The following is a 24,582-nucleotide window of genomic DNA, read 5'->3' on the forward strand; positions in this document are numbered from 1 at the left end:
ATCAATCCTGAAAAAGAAAAGCAAAGCTGGAGGCATCACAATTCTGGACTTCAAGCTATTGAAGACTACAAAGCTGTAGTCATCAAGACAGTATGATACTGACACAAACACAGACACATAGATCAGTGGAACACAACGGAAAACCCAGAAATGGACCCACAACTATACAGTCAACCAATCTTCAACAAAGCAGAAAAGAATATCCAATCAAAAAAAAAAAGACAGTCTTTCAACAAATAGTGTTGGGAAAACTGGATGGCAACATGCAGAAGAATGAAACCGGACCACTTTCTTATACCATACACAAAAATAAATTCAAAATGGATGAAAGACCTAAATGTGAAACAGGAAACCATCAGCATCCTCGAGGAGAACCCAGGTAGCAACCCCTTTAACCTGAGCTGGAGCAAATTCTTACCAGACACGTCACTAGAGGCAAGGGAAACAAAAGCAAAAAGGAACTGCTGGGACTTCAACAGGATAAAACGCCTCTGTACAGCAAAAGAAACAACAAAACCTTTTAAAAGGCAATCCATTGAATGGGAAAAATATTTGCAAATGACATATCTGATAAAGGGCTAGGATCCAAAATCTATAAAGAACTTACCAACTCAACACCCAATAAACAAATAATCCAGTGAAGAAATGGGCAGAAGACACGAACAGATATTTTTCCAAAAAAGATATCCAGACGGCTGATACATGAAAAGATGCTCGATGTCACTCATCATCAGGACAATACAAATCAAAACCACAACGAGATGCCCACCTCACACTTGCCAGAATGGCTAAAATTAACAACACAGAAAACAAGAGATGTTGGCCAGGATACAGAGAAAGGGGAACCCTCTTACACTGTTGGTGGGAATGAAAACTGTTGCAGCCACTCTGGAAAACACTATGGAGGTTTCTCAATAAGTTAAAAATAGAACTACCCTACAATCCAGCAATCGCATTACTAAGTATTTACCCAAAGGATACAAAAATACAGATCTGAAGGGAAGCAGGCACCCACATGTTTACAGCAGCATTACCAACAATAGTGAAGCTATGGAAAGAGCCCAAGTGCTCGACTGACGAATGGATACAGAAGGTGAAGCACATACACACAATGGAATAGTACTGAGCCATCAAGAAAAAGTTAAATCTTGCTATTTGCAATGACATGGATAGAGCTACAGTATTATGCTAAGTGAAATAAGTCAATCAGAGAAAGACAAATACTGTATGATTTCACTCATGTGGATTTTAGGAAACAAAACAGATGAACAAATGGGAAGGGAAAAAAGAGAACGGGGGAGCAAACCATAAGACACTCTTAACGATAGAGAACTGAGGGTTGGTGGAGGAAGGTGGGTATGGGTAGGCTAAATAGGTGAACGGGTATTAATTACAGAGGGCACTTGTTATGATCAGCACTGGATGTTTTATGTAAGTGATGAATCACCAAATTCCCCTCTTGAAACCAGTATTGTACTGTAAGTTAACTAATTAGAATTTAAATAAAAATTTGGAAAACAAAACAAAAAGAATATTTATATTGACTATGTGTTGAAATGTTAATATACTGGGTTACATAACATATATTGCCCATTTCTTCACTGGATTATTTGTTTTTTGGGTGTTGAGTTTGATAAGTTCTTATAGATTCTGGATACTAACCCCTTATCTGATATGTCGTTTGCAAATATCTTCTCCCATTCCGTCCATTGCCTTTAGTTTTGCTGACTGTTTCCTTTACTGTGCAGAAGCTTTTTATCTTGATAAAGTCCCAATAGTTCATTTTTGCTTTTGTTTCCCTTGCCTCCAGAGACGTGCTGAGCAAGAAGGTGCTGTGGCCAAGGTCAAAGAGGTTTTTGCCTGCTTTCTCCTCTAGGATTTTGATGGCTTCCTGTCTTATGTTTAGGTCTTTCATCCATTTTGAGTTTATTTTTGTGTATGGTGTAAGAAAGTGGTCCGCCAGGTTCATTTTTCTGCATGTCTCTGTCCAGTTTTTCCCGGCACACTTGCTGAAGAGACTGTCTTTATTCCATTGGATATTCTTGACTGCTTTGTCAAAGATTAGTTGGCCATACGTTTGTGGGTCCATTTCTGGGTTCCCTATTCTGTTCCATTGATCTGAGTGTCTGTTTTAGTGCCATCAAATTTTTTTTTTTTTAAGAGAGAGAGCACGAGTAGGGGAAAAGGGCTGAGGGAGAAAGAGAGTCTTAAGCAGGCTCCATGCTCAGTGCAGAGCCCAATGCAGGGCTTGATCCCATGACCCTGGGATCATGAGTCAGATGCTCAACTGACTCAGCCACCCAGGCGCCCCTATCCATTCATCTATTGATGGACACTCAGGCTGTTTCCATGTCTTAGTTATTATAAATAATGCTGCAATAAACACAGGGGGTGGTGCTGTGCATATATCTTTTCAAATTAGTGTTTTCAGATAAATACCCAGAAATGGAACTGCTGGATCAAATGGTAGTTCTATTTTTAATTTCCTGAGAAACCTCCATACTGTCTTTCATACCACCTGCAGCAATTTACATTCCCAAAAACAGTGCACATGGGTGCATTCTCTTTTCTCCACATTCTCACCAACATTTGTTATTCTTGTCTTTAATGATAACAGCCATTCTAACAGGTGTGAGGTGACATACTGTGATTTTGATTTGCATTTCCCTGATGATTACTGATGCTGAACATCTTTTCATGTACGTGTTTGGACATCTGTATGTCTTTTTGGGAAAAATGTCTATTCAGATTCCCTGCCCATTTTTAATCGGATTATTTGGAGGTTTTTGGTGCTGAGGTGTATAAGTTCTTTCTGTATTTTTTTTTTAATTTTTTTTTCAACGTTTATTTATTTTTGGGACAGAGAGAGACAGAGCATGAACGGGGGAGGGGCAGAGAGAGAGGGAGACACAGAATCGGAAACAGCCTCCAGGCTCTGAGCCATCAGCCCAGAGCCCGACGCGGGGCTCGAACTCACGGACCGCGAGATCGTGACCTGGCTGAAGTCGGACGCTTAACCGACTGCGCCACCCAGGCGCCCCGTGTATTTTGAATATTAACCCCTTATGAGATAATGTTGCTTCATTTTTAATACATTTACTTTAATGGTTACTTTCTACTAATGGCAAATGTTTTTCCATCTATATAGTCAATAATGTTTACATGGGTAATAATAGGAAGCTTCTTTTTGCGGTATGTCTGAGTATGGTAAAAAGCAGGTAGGTTTCTTAAATGAAAACTTTAAATGATAATAATAATTATAGAGAGGGGGAGAAATCAACAAGGTAAGAATTAAATGACTAAAATATAGAAAACACTGATTGAGAACCAAAAATCACTGAGTTCATGACACTCACCAAAAAAAAAAAAAAAAAAAAAAAAAAAAGGCTGCATTGAGGGAAGAGAGTGCTGATGGTTAACATGTTTTGCAAGAATAAGGTCAAAATCTTCTGAAGACTGCTGAAACATTAATGTAAAATACATGTTAACTGCACTATAATTACTCTGAAATAACATGTTACTTTTTCTATTTGCTAATAAAACAGCTAATTAGGGGCACCTGGCTGGCTCAGTCAGCAGAGCAGGCAACTCTCAATCTCAGGGTCATGAGTTCAAACTCCACATTGGGCATTAAGCCTAAAAAAGGAAGGAAGGAGGGAGGGAGGGAGGGAGGGAGGGAGGGAGGGAGGGAGGGAAGGAAGGAAGGAAGGAAGGAAGGAAGGAAGGAAGGAAGGAAGGAAGGAAGGAAGGAAGGAAAGAGAGAGAGAGAGAAAGAAAGAAAGAGAGGGAGGGAGGGAGGGAGGGAGGGAGGGAGGGAGGGAGGGAGGGAAGGAAGGAAGGAAGGAAGGAAGGAAGGAAGGAAGGAAGGAAGGAAGGAAGGAAGGAAGAAATGGGAGAGAAAAGAGAAAGAAAAGAGAAAGAAAAAGAAAGAAAAGAAAATAGCTAATTAGCAGACACTGGCTGTCTGACCCCAAATCCATTCTGAACACCCTTCTCCCTTACCACCTCCTACTACAAAGGATTCAAAAGCTAAATCCACACTCTCCCAGTTTTCTTTACAGCTGGGGATGGGGAGCATGTGACAAAGTGCCCGGTGAGTGGAATTTTCTTGGCAGGGGATATAGAGGAGGGAGTGGGAGAGTAGAAAAGATTTTCCTTTCCTTTAAAAAAAAGGAACAGGGGCGCCTGGGTGGCGCAGTCGGTTAAGCGTCCGACTTCAGCCAGGTCACGATCTCGCGGTCCGTGAGTTCGAGCCCCGCGTCAGGCTCTGGGCTGATGGCTCAGAGCCTGGAGGCTGTTTCCGATTCTGTGTCTCCCTCTCTCTCTGCCCCTCCCCCGTTCATGCTCTGTCTCTCTCTGTCCCCAAAATAAATAAAACGTTGAAAAAAAAAATTAAAAAAAAAAAAAAAAAAGGAACAAATAAGCTGATACTATCCCCTTTCCCTTTCTTCTTTCCTGAGGCTTTAAGGCAGTTAAGCATGACAGAAAGATCAAGAGGATCACAGAGATCCAACCCTAACATGGTTAAGATACTGAACTATCCTACTGCCACCCAGCTACAGATATCTTGTTATGTGTTTAAAAAAAATTCTTATTTAAGCCATCATTAAGTCAGGTTATACGTTACTAAGGTAATATGATTAGCTGTAAAGGACGTATAAGAAAAGGAAGCTTACTTCTTTCTCTTTCCTCTATTAGTTAAAGGGACAATGTGATAATAGAGTAGACCACAATTTCCAATGGAATAAAGAAACAAAGCAACCAAGGAGGACTGAATCAAGCCTAATATGTTCACATTGATATTTTATTAATCTGGCAAGGAATTTTTGAGCAAAAGATATTAAAATCTGACCCCTGCCTATTTTAACTGTACATGGCCCAGCTCCAGCACTCTGTGAGAAGAGTGTATATAGCCTAGTGCCTGAAAATTCTAGGCATTAGTAAATGCTAGTTAGCTTCTCCTCTTCTCTCAGATTGCAGACAAAATATAAGGCTGCCCAAGGGCATTCATACTGTGTTTTTAAGCATTCACACAGTAGAAAGGACAAATTAGAATAAGTCTCCCCATTCCTATTTAACAACTAAAAGAATCTTCTTGAAAGAATTTTATTCCCATTACAGGAACCCCAGCAGAAACTGTGTTCATCCAGTCGGCCAGATATTATCAGCTAATAATGAGAGAAACACAAGCGGATCACATTACCCTGACACCCCAACTCTCTTATTAACTTAAAAGGATGTGTTGGGACACCTGGGTTCAGGTAATGATCTCGTAGTTAGTGAGTTCGAGCCCTGTGTCGGGCTCTGCGCTGACAGCTCAGAGCCTGGATCTGCTTCAGATTCTGTGTCTCCCTCTCTCTCTTTCTCCCCCACACACACTCTCTGTTTCTCTCTCAAAAAATAAATACAGAATTTAAAAAAAAATTTTTTTTTTAAATAAAGGATGTGGCTGGCTGCCTACCATGCTTAGATCCAATTCCTCTGGAGAAACTGGAATTATTTGAGCATCAAAATGAATAATAATTAAATAAAAATAAAATCCATGAGTCCACTCTAAAATAAACAAGTACACTGGTGATAGGGCAAGGAAAAGAACAAATCTTTTACAGTAGACTGATATCTGTAGGATGAATCACAGAAATAGAAAAATCATTATTTTATAGCTATTATGGTAATAATTCAGGCAAGAATCATCAATAGATTTTAATATCATTAAGTAAAAAACTATTAGGAACTAGATATTTAATATTCAAGTATCACTCCAGATTATTAATTACAGAGGAAAAGGGGTATAATTTTTCTTTATAAGAAAAATTTGGCAGACACTGCCTTAACCAAATGGTCATACTTAACATTACCCATGATGGGACAAGTTAACATCATGTGCCCCCTCTGTTATGAAACAGTGAGAAAGATACATCATTTATTTGATATTCTTGTCCAGATATTTAATCTGAATGAAGAAACACTCAGACAAATAAAAACGAATGGACATCTTGGGGGGAAAAAAAAAACAAAAAAAACTAAACTTGACTGAAAACTAAGGAAGGTCAAGGACACCCGGGTGGCTCAGTCAGTTGAGCATCTGACTCTTGGTTTTGGCTCAGGTCATTATCTCAGTTTATGAGTTCAAGCCCCGCCTTGGGCTCCACGCTGACAGCACAGAGCCTGCTTGGGATTCTCTCTCTCCCTTTCTTTCTCTGCCTTTCCTCTGCTTGTGCTCTCGCTCTCAAGATAAATAACTTAAAAACCAAAAAAACAAGGAAGGTCATGTGTGGATTTTCCAGCCGACAGCATGAACTAGATGCCCAGCCACCAGCTAGCACTACCACCAGACACGTACACAAATAGGTGTGCAAAGGATTTCAGCCCTCAGGTTTTAAGTCTTCTAGCTGTGGTCCTAGATATCACACAGCACAAACTATCTCCTGCTCTGTTTGAATTCCTGACTCAAAGAACTGTGAGTGATAATATGTGATTATTACCCTTCAAGTCACCAAGTTTTAGGATAATTTGTTATGCAACAACAGAAAACTAACATATACTCTAATAAGGTACAATCTCAATTTTCCTCGACAGTACCTACTTCACCTTGTTTTGGGGAACATTAAATGGGCTTATGAATGTCAAGCCTGACATGGTATGCTTCCTGCATGCTAGCTAGTATTAACAGAACTTCAACTGACACAGTTAGAACTATATTAGGGGAGTACGTGAGGTGCCTTAGGAGAGCACAAAGAAGGGTATTTGATATAGTCCTGAGGTCAGATGAGGTTTCTTAAATTCACCAGAAGATTAATTGGGTTAAGAAAGCAGTAAAAGGGGGCACCTGGGTGGCTCAGTCAGTTAAGCATCTGACCCCTCCAGTACTGGGTTCTGTGCTGACAGCTCAGAGCCTGCAGCCTGCTTTGGATTCTGTGTCTCCCTCTCCCTCTGCCCTCCCCTGCTTGCACTCTCTCTCTCAAAAATAAATAAACATTAAAAAAAATTAAAGAGAAAAAAAGAAAGAAAGCAGTAAAGGTATTTCTGCCAGAGGAAACAGATTAAGCAAAGATAAAGAAGCTAGAAACAGCATGGTGTATGCAGAGAATAAGCTTTATATTGGCAGAATAAAAGAAAAGCAGGAAGTGACAGGGAACAAGGCTGCAGAGGTTGGGAGAGTCCAAATACACAGAGGACCTTGTATGTGAAGTTATGAACCCTATGAGAATGGATGTTATACACGAAAGTGATACAGACTTGAAAGTTTAGGTATATGATCCTGCAAGGGTAATGCGGGAGAGCTCTGAAGGAGAAGGAAGAGGCAGGAGGCTAGTGCAAGAGTGCAGGCAAGTAAGAAAAGATGTGGATGTGAACTACAGGGGAAATGGCTGTGCAAAACAGGAGTTGAGAAATAGGAAATAAAGATCAGGAAGAATTAATGACTGGAGACTTGAGTGAGACAAAGGAAAGAGTCCAGGTTAATGTCTGAGTTTCTAAACTGGGTAGAGAATGGTACTTCCAATCAAAATCAGATAGAGAAAAAGGATCAGGTTTGGAAGAAAAGAATTTCGCTTCCATCTTGGTGAGGTTGGAGCATCTATAGACTATCCAGATGGGAATGTCTAACAAGAGGTTATATATTCAAGTCTTACATTGGGGGAAAGGTCAAAATAGAAATACAGCTCCGAGAATCTTTAGTATGTAATTATTAGAATTATGAGAGAACCTAAAAATTGAGAGACAAAAATTTTGCTCCCTCAAGGGACATTTGGCAATTTCTGAAGACATTTCTGGTGGTCATAAATAAATGGAGGGATGGGGGGGGGTGGTTACTACATGTAGTAGGCAGAAGTCAGGAGAGCCCCCATACGACGAAGAATTATCTAGTCCAAAATGTCAGTAAGTTCCAAATCTAAGAACCCTGCTACAGACTAAAGAAAATCAGAATAAAGAAAACACCTTGGGAAAACAAATATTTAGGAAATATCCACAAGAAGGAAAAGTCTGAGAAGAGGTAGATCGAGAAAACTTACTGTCATGGAAATCAGAGAAGTAGAGAATTTCAAGAGGGAGGAAAATGTTGAATTCAGTAAGTTAGAGCCAAACAATAAAGATTTCCGAGTATCCACTGGGTCTGCAACTAGAAGGTCACCAGCGATTTTAGTGATAGGAGGGCCAAATTATAGTACCACAGTAATAATGAGAGATGAGAAAGTACACAAAATAAATGCAGAGTCCTCTTAGGAAATTTTATTGAAAAAGAAAGGAAGTAAGATTGGGCAGTAATTAAAGCGATGGTTCTCAACTCTGGCTAAAATCAGAATAACCTCAGAAGGTTTTAAAAATTACCAATGCCTGGATCTCACTCAGAATACCTAAATCAGAATCCTTGGGGACCGGGACCAGGCATCAGTGTTTCTTAAAATATCCTCAGTGACACTAATGTACAGCCAGTGTTGAAAACCATGCTGTGGAAGTGTGGGGGGGTGGGGAGTAGCAAAGGGGAAAAGGGGAGCAAGGAGAAGAAAATGGATGAAACTAAATCTCAGAAGAAGCTGGTAAAGAATGAATCAGAAACATGGGCTGGTGGAGTTACTTTGAAAACAAAGGATACCTCATCTCAGGAGACTGGAAGGAGAAATAAAATATTAGGTACAGAAACTGGACACAGGGTTTTTGGGAGTTCATGTCTAAGGCCTCAATTTTCAAAATGAAGAATATAAGTCAGCTGCTGAGAATCAGCCTACCAGATGGGAAATCTGGAATGAAATTTGGTGAAAGATCAAAATATTTCCTGAGGGGAATGCAAATTAAAAGACTAATCAAAAGCACTGACAGTCTAATGAAGATTAAATATACTTTGCCAGTTGCAGGGGCATCGACGGGCACACTTAATGATTTTCCTCCAGCAGTGCTCAGCCATCCCCCAGGGGAGGAGCAAGGAAAAGCAGACCACAACACGGATCCAAAATTGGCAGTTTAGTGGGTGGGAGAAAAAAAAAGTACATAGGAAGTAAAATTTGAGAAGAACTAGCTAGGTTCAACAATGCAATCCACACTAGGTAGAGCAGCTAAAGTAATCTATATGCAGTTTAACTGGCACAGATTTACCTCTAACTGGCACAGATTTACCATAAATTCTCATAATGGTCTAAGATTTTTTGGTTTTTGTCCTAGACAATGCCATTAAATTAGATTTCCTATATTCTATGACTGTCCTAAGAAGAAATGTCTACAACTAACTTTGAAATTTATAAGATATAATATGAACTAATGGACAAACAGATGGATAGGTAGGTGATAAGTAAACTATTAATAATAAAACCTAGAGGTTGTGTGTGTGAGGGAGTACAGGCTCTAGAACAGCATTGTCCAATAGGACTGAGATAATGGAAATGTTCTATGAGTGCTGTAAAATATGGTAACTACTAGCTATCTGTAGCTACTGAGCCCTTGAAATATGGCTGTGTGAAGAATTTTGAGTTTTATTAACTTTTAATTAATTTAAATTGATATAACCACATGTGGCTAGTGGCTGCCATGCAGCACTAGATTTATATATCCTTGGGTTCAAGTAAATCCTGGCTCTACCACTGATCCAGGTTATTTTATTTATCTGAGTCTCAGTTTATTCTTATATAAATGGAGAACAGCAATAGCACCTACTAGTCCATATGGATTAAATAAGATAAGCAGAGAAAGCATTAAGCACAGTCCTATGCACATGGCAAACATTTACAAAATCTATTATTCCTACATGAGATCAAGCGCCAGCATCTGTTTTGCTCACCACTGTAACTCCAGTGTCTAATACAATTAGACAAGACTCTGCATTTATTCCTAGTAAATTTCATATTAAGTCCACTGCTCCAACTTGCTGAGGTCTTTTTGAATCCTAATGTCACCCAATATATTGGATATCCCTCTCCATATCTTCTGAAATTTTGATAAACAAATGTATCACCTATATATTAATCTGAGACACTAATAATAAAATTAACCAGAGACCTATAGCATTAGTTTCATCATCCTTTAGTTTATCATCACTCGTTAACTGGTAGTAGTTGAGTACAGACATTCAATTTATCTTCATCTTCATTCTTTCCATAGATCTCTATCTTAATCCATAAAGGTAAGAAGTATGAGAACCTATAAGGATTAGATTAAGCCAATACGTCTTTCACTGAAACTACCATTAAAGAGAACTTAAAAACACTCACTCACCCTTCAATAGCTGGGGATCTATCAGGACGAGTACTTCCCCGCGATCTATATCTTCGAGTCATTGGCAGCCGTGGAGGCCGACTTGGTCCCCAGAAGTCAGTATGAGTTTGGTGACCCCTCTCATTGGCTCTATTATCTTGGTCCAGTGGACTGCTACTTAGAAATGGTCTAAAGTCTGGGAAAAACATCGTGTGGTCCAAATGTTCCCAGAGCTAGTAAAAAACAGAAATAAAGAACACATTACTCGTTTCAAGACCAGAGGAAAGAGAAAATGGTAAGAACAAATACTGAAAAAAGAGAGGAATAATTTTTAACACTTTGAAATTAAGCAGCTCCAAACTAAAGAAGTATATGTTGGGGCGCCTTGGTGGCTCAGTCAGTTAAGCATCAGACTCTTGATCTAGGCCTAGGTCATGAGCTCATAGTTCATGGATCAAGCCCATATCTGTGCAGATAGTGTAGAGTCTGCTTGGGATTCTCTCTCTCTCTCCTTCTCTCTGCCCCTCCCCGACTCGCATGCATGCTCTCTCTCAAAATATAGAAATAAACTTTAAAAAATTAAAGAAGTATACGTTTCCTCAAGTCTATGGAGGAGAAAAGAGATACCTTTCAAATGCAAGCATGGAGGCTGGGGTTTACATACTAAGAAACTTCATTTCCTTCATATAGAAACAAACCAAAAGCTGGACCCCTTCCTTAACACTGAGCTCATATCCACAGGCCTCTGACCAGTTCCCCTTCTGAAGTAAAAATGTGAGCCAGAAATGATCATGGACTTCTGTCCTGAGCATAAGCAACCATTTAGATCAATGTTATATTCTTCTGTTTTATCACAAATGACATCCATATTTCTACTATATAATAATCTAAGATTTAAATAAAATGGCTGTATTTACATACACTTGTAAAAAAGCACCATCACCACAGAGTGGAGACAGAGGTCTATAAAATACTTCCCTTGGATCTAGAAGCTACATCAGAAAGGGGTATTGTCAAAGCTGTAACAAGACAGTGCAGAAATATCTGTTAAGACTGTTCTGTTGTATATACTTTTATTTTATCATTAAAAGGGTGTTGTTGGGGGTATAGGGAGAGGACCGGGGGTGGGGATGTGTGTTTGTTGGGTTTGGCAAAGGGATTATTCAACAAAGAGTGAATGGAAAAAACAAACCACCACTAAAATAATTTAAATGTTATTTACCTGTACACCAGATACTTTAAGAGTTCCATAGAACAACACTACTTATTTCACTCCATCCAACCAAGTACATAATCCTGGTCACATCCTGTCTTTTTGTTTTGTTGCAAAGTTTTAAATCAAACAAACTTATTATTTAATGTATATATAATAACAGGGACACAAAACTGCTCGGCACATGACCTTAGGTCTTAAAATCCTCACAGCTCATCTCCAGACTAAACATTTCCTCCAGAGACTCATACTAACAACGGCCTCCTCTACAAACAGAGAAAGGGTCAGCAGCACAGCTGCGTGTTAAAGCTGAGATGATTCTCGGGGCGCCTGGGTGGCTCAGTCGGTTAAGCATCTGACTTCAGCTCAGGTCCTAATCTTGCAGTTCGTGAGTTCGAGCCCTGCGTTGGGCTCTGAGCTGACAGCTCAGAGCCTGGAGCCTGCTTCGGATTTTGTGTCTCCCTCTCTCTCTGCCCCTCCCCTGCTCATGCTCTGTCTCTGTCTGTCTCAAAAATAAATAAAAACATGTAAAAAAAAAAAATTTGAAAAAAAAAAAAAAAAAAAAAAAAAGCTGAGCTGATTCCAGACCCCACTCTAGTCTCAACATACTCAATTCTTGAAATTAAACAACTCTTGATTAGGTTTGTCAATAATGTTATTTTTTGCTATTTTTTCAAGTTTACATTTTGCTTCTTGATTTTCAAAGATGTTTCCTTCCTTTTTAATTAAAAAATACACAATCAATGTTACAAAAATGCAAACGCAGGATATAAAATATGAAGTGCAATCCAGTCTCCATTCAGCCATGACCAATTCCTACCCCTAATTCTACTCTCCTACCCAGAGGTTACTTTGGTGTATAGAATTCCAATCTTTAAATATAAGTGTTCACACACATGCACACACACTCCCTCCCCCTCCCCCTGTCTCTCTCTCTCATTCAACAAATGTTTGTTTAGCATGTACTCTGTCCCAATCACTTTCTGGGAACTGTTAAGATGCAGAAATGAATAAAATTTTTAAAAGAAAAAAAAGAACCTCTGCCCTAATGGATTTCATTTGTAAGTGGGAAAAGACACTACCCCTCCCCCCAAAGGAAGACAAACTGCAAACGTTACATAAGGGATAAAAGCCATGGAGGGGAAAAAAGGCTTGCACTGACTTAGAACACACACAGTCATATCATTCTTTTCAACAGTAGCATAGCCTGGATGTTTTGTATTTTATCTAGTCTTTACCATTTTTACTATGATCTCTAGTATTTGATACATTTAAAATAACATAATAAATGAGGTATAAGAAAATAAAATATATACCCATGTAACCATCTCTTAGTTCAGGTCACTAAAGCCACCGAAACCCTGTGTGTCCCTCCCTGCCCCAACCTCCAGAGTTAACCACTACCCGTAATTTTTTATCATCCCCTCTTCTTCATAGTTTCACTAGAAATGCATATACCCCTAATAACATGGGCCTTATGGATTATGAAAGTGCTTTATGAAAGCACTTGCTTTCTTGGCTGCACATGTTGGTGCATTCATTTTCACACACACTTTATACCATACTTTTTTTTTTTTTTAATTTTTTTTTTCAACGTTTATTTATTTTTGGGACAGAGAGAGACAGAGCATGAACGGGGAAGGGGCAGAGAGAGAGGGAGACACAGAATCGGAAACAGGCTCCAGGCTCTGAGCCATCCGCCCAGAGCCCGACGCGGGGCTCGAACTCATGGACCGCGAGATCGTGACCTGGCTGAAATCGGACGCTTAACCGACTGCGCCACCCAGGCGCCCCTATACCATACTTTTTAAAATCTTTTCTCTTCTCAATAAACATCTTACTGTTTCCAGGTTTTTGCTATAACAGCCAGCGTGAACATTCATGTATGTGTCTTCGGCTACAGAGGCAGAAAAGTCTCTCCGTTGGTGGTCTATACAACTTTATATGGTCTATATGTCTTTACTTTACAAGGCAATGCCAAATTGTCTTCCAAAGTAGTTGTGCCAATTCACACATCCACCAAGAGTTTCCACTGCACCAGATCCTGGCAAGCACTAGATATCATAGGTCTTTTTTCTTTTTAGTTTTTACCAACCTACTAGATAGAAAATGGCATCTCACTGTAAGATTTTTGTTTCTGTTTTTGTTTCTGGTGTGTAAGAATAAATAGGAGGGTTTGTTTAAAATGTATATTCTTTGGCCCTACTCCAGAAAGTAAATTCAATAGGTCTGTAGTGAGCCTGAAAGACTCCCTTCAGCATATCTTATGTAGAAGGTCTATCTATTAGCAACGAACTCCCTGAAACGTTGTTTATCTGGGAATGTCTTAATTTCTCCTTCATTTTTTTTTTTAACTTATTTATTTTTGACTGAGAGAACGCACGTGCAAGTGATTGAGGGGCAGAGAGAGAGGGTGAGAGAAAGAATCCCATGAGGGGCAGAGAGAGAGGGAGAGACAGTGCAGAGCCCGGTGCGCAAGCTCACCGAATGCGGGGCTCAAACTCACGAACCGAACCATGAGATCGTGATTTGAGCCAATGCTGATGCTCAACTGACTGAGTTACCCAGGCGTCTCTCTCTCCTTCATTCTTGAAGGACACTTTTGCCAGATTTTGAATCTGGCTTGGTTGGCAGGTTTTCCGTTCAATACTTTAAAATGTTATCACTGCTTCTAGCCTTTAATATTAACCCAACCTTGAATTCTTAGGATGAACACAGTACATTGCTGGACTCTATTCTGGGGTTTTCTCCATCTACATTCAAGTGAATTGGCTTCTGATTTTCCTTTTGTGTCCTATCCTTGTCTGGTTTTGCTATCAGGTTATCCTAGCCCCATAACATGTAGTAGGAAGCATTCTTTCTTTCTTATGGAAAGCCCAGAAATAAAATCACGGAGTATTTTAAATTTTGTTAGATAGTACCAAACTACCCTCCAAAGGGCTATACCAATCTATACTCCTACCAGAGTAGAAGAGCTTACATTCTCCATACTCTTGCCAATACTATTTTTTAACAACTTTTTAAAATTTCTAATGTCCAATATGATAAGAAAAACATAAATAAGATTTCTCTAAATACTAATGAGATAAAGCACCTTTTCATTTTAAATGCCATTTGTACTTCTTATCATATCAGATTTATTTCCTTTTGTTTTCTAGGGACAGCCCCCTCTGGTAAAGATCACTTGCTTCTAGTCTGAAAAGTGGTTTACAACACAAAGTTTTTCTTGACTCCAAATTCCAAGGTAAATGCAACATTTAAATATCCAAAACTACACTAGCCTTTAATAAGTGAAAAAGTATGACCTCCTCCATGTTCTCCAACATCCAACTCACATAAACTATAGGAAATGTACAGTTCCTGTACTATACGAATAAAATTCCATAAAGTTTGCTCACAGAAAACTCTCCAAATGATCATTATAATTAATGTAAAAACTAAGTAGGGGGGCACCCGGGTGGCTCCACTGGCTGAACGTCCGACTCTTGATTTCAGCTCAGGGCATGACCCCAGAGCCTCATGTTGAGCTCTACACTGAGCATGGAGCCTACCTGAGATATTCTCTCTCTCTCTCTCTCTCTCTCTCTCTCTCTCTCTCTCTCTCCGCCCCCTCCCCTGCTCAAGCACACATGTTCTCCCTCTCTCAAATAATAATAAAACTAAATATGTGAAAATTTGAATAGAAGAAAAATCAAGCACCAAGACCATAATATCAATAATATGCATTGATAATTATATACAAATTGTTACCACATCTAACACGTGTAAAAATTCTGAAGGAACCCAAGTTCAGAAGCAGCTTCAACATCAGCATAAGGCATTTTGTTACTTGTTTGGAAACCACAAATTAGTGCAAACAAATAATATCAATGTACCTGTCCCAAAATAATAAGTGTACCCTGACCACAGAACACTGGATAAAAAATGCATTACACAAATGTATACCAAATCAACACCAAGATAAGAACAGTTTCAGGTCATTTGCCTCTGAGCAGACTTAGACAAGCATAAGAGGAAAAAAATAGCTCATATACAAAACTGGGTATTCAGAACATGGCTTACACAAGTAAAAACAGAGAACACTATTACAAAGTTTGGGTGAAACATTTAAAAGAATCACAGAGACCGTTTGTTTGACAAGTTTTGCTTGAAAAAGTGAAATGTTGGGGCGCCTGGGTGGCTCAGGCAGGTGAGTGTCCATCTTCAGCTCAGGTCATGATCATGGGTTCAAGCCCTGCGTCGGGCTCTGTGCTGACAGCTCAGAGCCTGGAGCTTGCTTCAGATTCTGTGTCTCCCTCCCTCTCTCTGCCCCCTCCCCCACTCATACTCTCTCTCACTCTCAAAAATAAACAAATATTTAAAAAAAAAATTTTTTAACTGAAATGTTATTCTGAATGGAGGTAAAAAGACAATGCTTCTGAAAATACATGGACTGAAATATTTATGTATTTCAATACAAAAAAACAGGATGTGGGGCACCTAGGTGGCTCAGTCCGTTGAACTCCAATTCTGGTTCAGGTCATGATCTCACAGTTCAGGAGTTCGGGCCCCAAGTGGGGTTTGCTGCTGTCAGTGCACAGCCTGCTTCAGCTCCTCTGTCCCTCTCTCTCTCTCTGTCTCTCTCCCCCACCTGCGTGCTCTCTCTCAAAACAAAAACAAAAACAAAAACAAAAACAAAAACCAACCCAGAATGGACAGTACTTTCCATTTAGTGCAATCTGCTATACGCTAACCATAGTCGGATGAGCACCTTTTAAAATACTATGGTCTGTTCCTCAAAAGTTAAAGAGTTACCATATGACCCAGCAATTTCACACCTAGTCATATACCTAAGAAAACTGAAAAACATATGGTCACACAAAAATCTGTACACAAATATTCATTATTCATAACAACTAAATAGTATAAACAACCAAATGCCCACCAACTGATGAATGAATAAATGAAATACTGTTTTGCCATACAATTGAAATATTATGCAGCCATAAAAAATTTAAAAAAAGAATAAAGTACTGATACATGCTACAACATGGATGAACCTTGAAAACATTATAAGTGAAAAACATCAGTCACAAAAGTCACATAATGTATGATTTATATAAAATGTCCCAAATACGCAAAGCCACAGAGAAAATAAATTGGTGGTCTTACCTAGGACTGAGGGAGCTGGGGAAAATAAGGAGTGACTACTAATGGGTATAGGGTTACTTCTTGGGGTGATGAAAAAGTTCTAGAATTAGTGGGGATGGTTGTATACTATGAACATACTAAAACCATTGAATTGTACACTTTAAATGGGTGAATTATGTGGTATGTGAATTAGATCTTAAAAAATACTAGTCCCACAGAGATAAATCAATTTAGAGTACAATTTTGAAAAAGTGTACAACTTTATGAAAATATTAAATCAAGATAAGGAATACAACCATCACCTCCAAATGTATTCTAATGCCCCTAGGTAACCCCTCCTCCTACCCCTCCCTAACCCTAAGCAACCACTGATCTTTCTGTGGTTTGTATTTTCTAGAATTTTATATTTTCTGGAATTTTATTTAAAGGGGATATTGTGTATACTCTGGCTTCTTTTTTTTTTTTTTTAATTTTTTTTTCAACGTTTTTTATTTATTTTTGGGACAGAGAGAGACAGAGCATGAACGGGGGAGGGGCAGAGAGAGAGGGAGACACAGAATCGGAAACAGGCTCCAGGCTCCGAGCCATCAGCCCAGAGCCCGATGCGGGGCTCGAACTCACGGACCGCGAGATCGTGACCTGGCTGAGGTCGGATGCTTAACCGACTGTGCCACCCAGGCGCCCCAACTCTGGCTTCTTTTACTCAATTATTTTGACATTCGTCCACATTTTTTTTTTTCGTCCAAACGTTTATTTATTTTTGGGACAGAGAGAGACAGAGCATGAACGGGGGAGGGGCAGAGAGAGAGGGAGACACAGAATCGGAAACAGGCTCCAGGCTCCGAGCCATCAGCCCAGAGCCCGATGCGGGGCTCGAACTCACGGACCGCGAGACCGTGACCTGGCTGAAGTCGGACGCTTAACCGACTGCGCCACCCAGGCGCCCCAACATTCATCCACATTTTTACATGTATGTATCAATGGTTTATGCTCAGAAGTATTCCATAATATGGTTACCATAATGTGTCTAACCTTTTACCTGTTGATGGACATTTAGATTGTTTCTAATTTTTAGCTATTAGAAATAAAGTCACTATGAATATTTGTATACGTATTTATATATGCAGATACATCTTTGAAAAAAAAAAAAAAAACCCAGCTAGTGTGTTTTCTAAAGTGATTGTGCCATTTTTATATTCAATTTCAGTTGTTCCACGGCCTCACCGAGTTATATGGTAAGCCTTTCAAATTTTAGCCATCCGGAGAGTTGTGCAGTGGTATATTTCACTGTTGTTTTAACTTGCATTTCCCTAATGGTTAATGACGTTGAGCATTTCTTTTTTTGATGTTGAGCATTTTTCTACATGTTTATTTGCCCTATGTAGATCTTTTTTGGTGAAGATTATTTCATTTTAAGAAGTTCTTTATATAGCTGGATACATTTTTCTGCATGTTTATTTGCCCTATGTACATCTTTTTTGGTGAAGATTATTTCATTTTAAGAAGTTCTTTATATAGCTGGATACATTTTTCTGCATGTTTATTTGCCCTATGTACATCTTTTTTGGTGAAGATTATTTCATTTTAAGAAGTTCTTTATATAGCTGGATACAAGTCCTTTATGAAATAAATAATCTGAAGATATTTTCTCCCAGACTGTGGCTTGTCTTTTCATTCTTATGAAGAAGAGTAGAAGTTTTTAATTTTGATGAAGTCCAATTTATCAGCCTTTTCTTTTATGGAGCATACTTTTGGGGTCATATCTAAGAAATCTTTGCCTAACCCAAGGTCATAAAGATTTTTTCCTATGTTTCCTTCTTCAAGTTATCAAAAGTTTTACATTTAGGTCTACTATCTATCTTGAGCTCATTTCTGTATATGGTTTAAAGTCTGTATCTAGGGGCGCCTGGGTGGCTCAGTCGGTTAAGCGTCTGACTCTTGATCTTGGCTCAGGTCATAACATTACAGTTCTTGAGTTCGTGCCCCATATCAGGCTCTGCGCTGATGGCAAGAAGCCTGCATGGAATTCTGTCTCTCCTTCTCTCTGCTCTCCCCCCATTTACGTGCTCGCTCTCAATCAAAATAAATAAACTTTAATGAAGTATGTATCTAAGCTCATATTTGTGTACTGTGACTATCCAAATGTTTCAGTACCATTTATTTATTTATATTTTTAATTTTTTTATTTTTGAGAGAGAGAGAAAGAGCACGAGTGGGGAAGAGGTAGAGGGGGAGGGAGGAGGGAGACAGAGAGGGAGAGAGAGAAAGGGAGAGAGAGAAAGGGAGAGAGGGAGAGAGGGAGAGAGGGAGAGAGAGAGAGAGAGAGAGAGAGAGAGAGAGAGGGAGGGAGGGGGGGGAGAGAGGGAGAGAGAGAGAGAATGAATATCCTAACAAAGCTGCACACTCAGCGAGGAGCAAAACACAGAGCTCGATCCCACAACCCAAGGATCATGACCTGAGCTAAAATCAAGAGTTGGACGCTCTGGAACCAGAAAAGGCCCTGAATAGCCAAAACAATCCTGAAAAAGAAAACCAATGCTGGAAGCATCACAATCCCAGACTTCAAGCTGTATTACAAAGTTGTGATCATCAAGATAGTATGGTACTGACACAAAAACAGACACTTAGATCAATGGAACAGAATAGACAACCCAGAAATGGACCCACAAACATATGGCCAACTAATCTTTGACAAAACAGGAAAGAATACCCACTGGAAGAAAGATAGGCTCTTCAGCAAATGGTGCTGGAAAAACTGGACAGCGACATGCAGAAGAATGAACCTGGACCACTTTCTTACACCATACACAAAAATAAACTCAAAATGGATGAAAGACCTAAATGTAAGACAGAAAGCCATCAAAATCCCAGTGGAGAAAACAGGCAACAACCTCTTTGACTTGAGCAACTTCTTACTTGAATGTCTCCAGAGGCCAGGGAAACAAAAGCAAAAACGAACTATTCCTTTTTAAAAGAATTTTTTTTAACATTTATTCATTTTTTGAGAGACACAGTGTGAGTGGGGAAAGGACAGAGAGGGAGACACAGAATTCAAAGCAGGTTCTGAGCTGTCAGCACAGGGCCCAACACGGGGTTCGAACTCATGAACAGTGAGAACATGACCTGAGCCAAAGTCGGACGCTTAACCTGCTGAGCCACCCAGGCGCCCCAAAAACAAACTATTCCCCATCAAGATAAAAAGCTTCTGCACAGCAAAGGAAGCAAACTAAAAGGCAACCAACAGAATGGCAAAAGATATTTGCAAATGACATATCTGATAAAAGGTTAGTATCCAAAATCTATAAAGAACTTATCAAAATCAACACAATCCAGTGAAGAAATGGGCAAAACATGAATAGACACTTTTCCAAAGAAGACATCCAGATGGCTAACAGACACATGAAAAAATGCTCAACATCACTCATCATCAGAGAAATACAAATCAAAACCACAATGAGATACCACCTTACAGTGTGGCTAAAATTAACTCAGGCAACAACAGATGTTGGCGAGGATACAGAGAAAGAGGAACGCTTTGCACTGCTGGTGGGAATGCAAACTGGTTGCAGCCACTCTAGAAAACAGTATGGAGGTTCCTCAAAAAGTTAAAAATAGATAGGGCTCCTGGATGGCTCAGTCAGTTAAACGTCTGACTTTGCCTCAGGTCATGATTTTGCAATTTGTGGGTTCAAGCCCCACGACGGGCTCTGTGCTGACAGCCTGGAGCCTGCTTGAGATTCTGTGTCTCCCTCCCTCTTTGCCCCTCCCTGACTCATGCTCTGTCTCTCTCAAAAATAAATAAAGGTTAAAAAAGTTAAAAATAGAACAACCCTATGACCCAGCAATTGCACTAGTAGGCATTTATCCGAAGGATACAGAAGTGCTGTTTCGAAGGGGCACATGCACTCTAATGTTTATAGCAGCACTGTTGACAACAGCCAAAGTATGGAAAGAGCCTAAATGTCCATTGACTGATGACTGGATAAAGAAGATGTGGTATATATACACAATGGAATATTACTTGGCGATCAAAAATAATGAAATCTTGCCATTTACAACAACATGGATGGAACTAGAGTGTATTATGCTAAGCAAAATCAGTCAGAGAAAGACAAGTATCCTATGACTTCACTCATGTGCAATTTAATATACAAAACAGATGAACAAAAGGGAAGGGAACCAAAAATAATATAAAAACAAAGAGGGAGATAAACCATAAGAGGCTCTTAAATATAGAGAACAAGCTGAGGGTTGCTGGAGGGGTGTTGGGTGGGGCAAATGGGCTAAAGGGGCAAAGGGGCATTAAGGAGGACACTTGTTGGGATGAGCACTGGGTGTTATATGTAAGTGATGAATCACCAAATTCTATTCCTGAAACCATTATTACAATATATTTGAAAGGCTATCCTTTTTCTCCTGAATTGCCTTTGTTCCTTTGTCAAAATCAGTTGTCCATAGTGTATGTCTGTTTCTAGACTCTGGATACTCTGTTCTTCTGATCTGTCTTCATGACAATACCACTGTCATGATTACTGTAGCTTTATAATAAATTTTGAACTCAGGTAGTATTGGTCCTCCAACTTTTTTCTTCTTTTTCAAAGAAGTTTTAGCTATTCTACATATTTGCATTTCCATGTGAATTTAGAATCTGCTTGTCAATTTTTTAAAAAAATACTTTTAATGTTTATTTTTGAGAGAGAGAGACAGAGACAGAGACAGAGCATGAGTGGGGGAGGGGCAGAGAGAGGGAGACACAGAATCCAAAGCAGGCTCCCAGGCTCTGAGCTGTCAGCACAGAGCCCGACACGGGGCTCGAACCCACATGCTGTAAGATCATGACCTGAGCTAAAGTCGGACACTTAACTGACTGAGCCACCCAGGCACCCCTTTGCTTGTCAATTCCCACAAAAAAGCTGACTGGGATCTTCACTAGAATTATACTGAATTATAAATGACATCCCAACAATATTAAGTTGATCCATGAGTGGTACATATTTCTCCACTGGTGTTCTTCAATTTCTCTAAGTAACATGTTATAGTTCTCCATGTTCAGATCTTAGACATCTTTCTGAAACTTAAAATATTTAATATTTGTATACAATAGTAAATTTTTTTTAACTTCAATTACCAACTGTTGCTAATATGTAAAAATATATTTGATTTTTGTTTTTCTTATATCCTGCAACCTTGCTAAATCCACTACCTCTAACAAGGGCTTTCTTATAGATTCCATCAGGTTTCCAACATAAAAGACCATGTCAGTATGTCTTCACTTCCAATGTGGATGCCATTTATATGTGTGTGTGTATCTCTCTATCTATCTTAACTTATTACACTGGCTAGAACCTCCAAAACAACACTGAACACGGGTGATGAGGGAAGACATCCTGGTCTTGTTCCTGATCTTAGCTAGAAAACACTTTGTTTCACCATTAATTATGACGTTAGTTGTAGGATTTTATTAGATGCTCTTTGTCAGATTAAGGAAATTACCATCTATTTTAGTTTGCTGAGAGTTTTTATCAAAAATTAATGTTAGTGAGCATCTGGGTGGCCCAGTTGGTTGAGTGTCCAACTTTTGATTTTGGCTCAGATCATGATCTCACAGTTAATGGGATCAAGCCCCGCCTCGGGCTCCACCCTGATGGTGCAGAGCCCGCTTGGGTTTCTCCCTCTCTTCTCTTCTCTCTTCTCCTCTCCTCTCTCTCTCTCTCTGCCCCTCCCCTACTCAGACGCTTACTTTCTCTCAAAATAAATAAACATTTTTTAAAAACTGATGTTAGAGGGCGCCTGGGTGGCTCAGTCGGTTAAGCATCCGACTTCGGCTCAGGTCATGATCTCGCGGTCCGTGAGTTCAAGCCCCGCATCAGGCTCTGTGCTGACAGCTCAGAGCCTGGAGCCTGTTTCAAATTCTGTGTCTCCCTCTCTCTCTGACCCTCCCCCATTCATGCTGTCTCTCCCTGTCTCAAAAATAAATAAACGTTAAAAAAAAATAAAAAAAAAAAAAACTGATGTTAGATTTTGTCAAATGCTTTATTTGCATCCATTAAGATGACTGTATGATAGTCTTACTATGGTGAATTATGTTGATTTTCAAATGCTGAACTAACATTCAAATTATGAACTAACCTTGTATTCCTGAACTGAAATAAATCCCATTTGAGTATGATGTCTAATCCTTCTCATAGTGTTGGGTTCTATTTGCTAAAATTTTGTTTAGAATTTTCACATCTATGTTCATGTTCATGAGGGGATATGTCCATAGTTTTTCCCGACTCATGGTTTTTAGATATTAGAAACCTAAACTATATATTCATCCTGAGAAAGGTAGTAACTGTTATTAGCAAGTAGGCAAAGAAGTACAGGGATCTCACTTATCATGGAAATAAAGCTTCTACTTAGAAGTAAATGGAAGGATGAATAAAATTATTGCAAACCTCAAAGCTAAGAGGACAATTTAAAGACCTATACTTTAAAAGGTCTGTCTCCAGGAAATAGATTTGTTCAATAAATCAAGGAAAAATTAGAATAGTTTTTTTTTTTTAAGAATAATAAACAACAACAACAACAAAAAAGAATAATAAACAGGGCATGTGGGTGACTCAGCTGGTTAAGCAAGGACTCTTGATTTCAGCTCAGGTCATGATCTCGTGGTTTGTGGGATCAAGCCTGCTGTCAGGCTTTGCACTGACAGCTCAGAGGCTGCTTGGGATTCTCTCTCTCCCTCTCTCTCTCTGCCCCTCCCCAACTTGTGCTCTCCCACATGCACACTCTCTCTCAAAAATAAGTAAACATTAAAAAAGAAGAAGAAGAAACATTAGAATAATTACGAGGAGCAGTAATTACGAGGAGCAGAAAGAAAAGTAAAAAAAGTGTGCTCAACCTCAAATCAACTCAGGGGTGTGTGGAATATAAGGTTTAAAAGTAAATGGATGGGGCACCTGGGTGGCTCAGTCAGTTAAGTGTCCGACTTCAGCTCAGGTCATGATCTCACAGTTTGTGGGTTCGAGCCCCGCATCAGGCTCTGTGCTGACAGCTCAGAGCCTGGAGCCTGCTTGGGATTCTGCATCTCCCTCTCTCCCTGACCCTCCCCCACTCACACTCTTGGTCTCTCTTTCAAGAATAAACATTAAAAAAATAGGGGCGCCTGGGTGGCGCAGTCGGTTAAGCGTCCGACTTCAGCCAGGTCACGATCTCGCGGTCCGTGAGTTCGAGCCCCGCGTCAGGCTCTGGGCTGATGGCTCAGAGCCTGGAGCCTGTTTCCGATTCTGTGTCTCCCTCTCTCTCTGCCCCTCCCCCGTTCATGCTCTGTCTCTCTCTGTCCCCAAAATAAATAAACGTTAAAAAATAAATAAATAAATAAAAAATTAAAAAATAAGTGAATAGAAATTTGGGGCACCTGGGTGTCTCCGCCAGTTGAATGTCCAACTCTTGGGTTTCGGCTCAGGTCATGATCTCATGGTTCATGGGATCAAACCCCACACTAGGCTTTGTGCTGAGCTGCTTAGGATTCTCTCTCTTTCAAAATAAATAAATAAACTTTTTTAAAAAATAGTAAATGGAGATTCAGAGGTTTGTAATACACTGGCTGGGCAAGAAAAAGGCCCTCAAAAAGAAATCTTAAGACTATGGTTGCAACCATGACAAATTCCTAAATTTTACTAAAATACAGAACTCAAATACTATTCATAAAGAAAAATTATGATGTACAATCCCCTATCCCCCAGTAATATAAACACTGTCATAAATAGTCTCTGGAAAGGCCCCTCCTCCCAAATGACTTTAAATTTACAGGCCATGGACTCTGGGCAACTGGCACACACTGAACAGAAAACTGGCAAGGCTGACACCAAGAATATGTTATTTTACCCTTCTTCCTTCAGTTACCATTAAGTTTGTCGTCTTTGCTTGACAACAGTGTTATGGGTGTGAACTGAGTAAGCACTGAATTATCGAAAGTTCTTTTTTGAACAACTGCTGAAAAGCTCAGGAGCTTTACTTGACATTTCCAAACCGACTGGATGTGAAGCAGGTACCATGAAATGAGCTTTACG

At 39.6% G+C, this 24,582-nt stretch overlaps 1 protein-coding gene across 4 annotated transcripts in view; it reads right to left on the minus strand.

Annotated features, from left to right (window-relative positions):
* Positions 1 to 24,582, minus strand: part of RNF115 (ring finger protein 115) — an 86,188-nt gene that overhangs the window by 26,075 nt on the left and 35,531 nt on the right. For all 4 annotated transcript variants that reach the window (XM_025927965.2, XM_086718024.1, XM_086718025.1 and 1 more), the window contains one exon: positions 10,207 to 10,418. In XM_025927965.2, the coding sequence (XP_025783750.1) occupies positions 10,207 to 10,418 (212 nt within the window). The remainder of the gene's footprint in view (positions 1 to 10,206; positions 10,419 to 24,582) is intronic.

Source organism: Puma concolor, chromosome C1, assembly GCF_028749965.1.
Source record: "Puma concolor isolate L17-30 chromosome C1, mPumCon1.1.hap2, whole genome shotgun sequence".
NCBI classification, from domain to species: domain Eukaryota; kingdom Metazoa; phylum Chordata; class Mammalia; order Carnivora; family Felidae; genus Puma; species Puma concolor.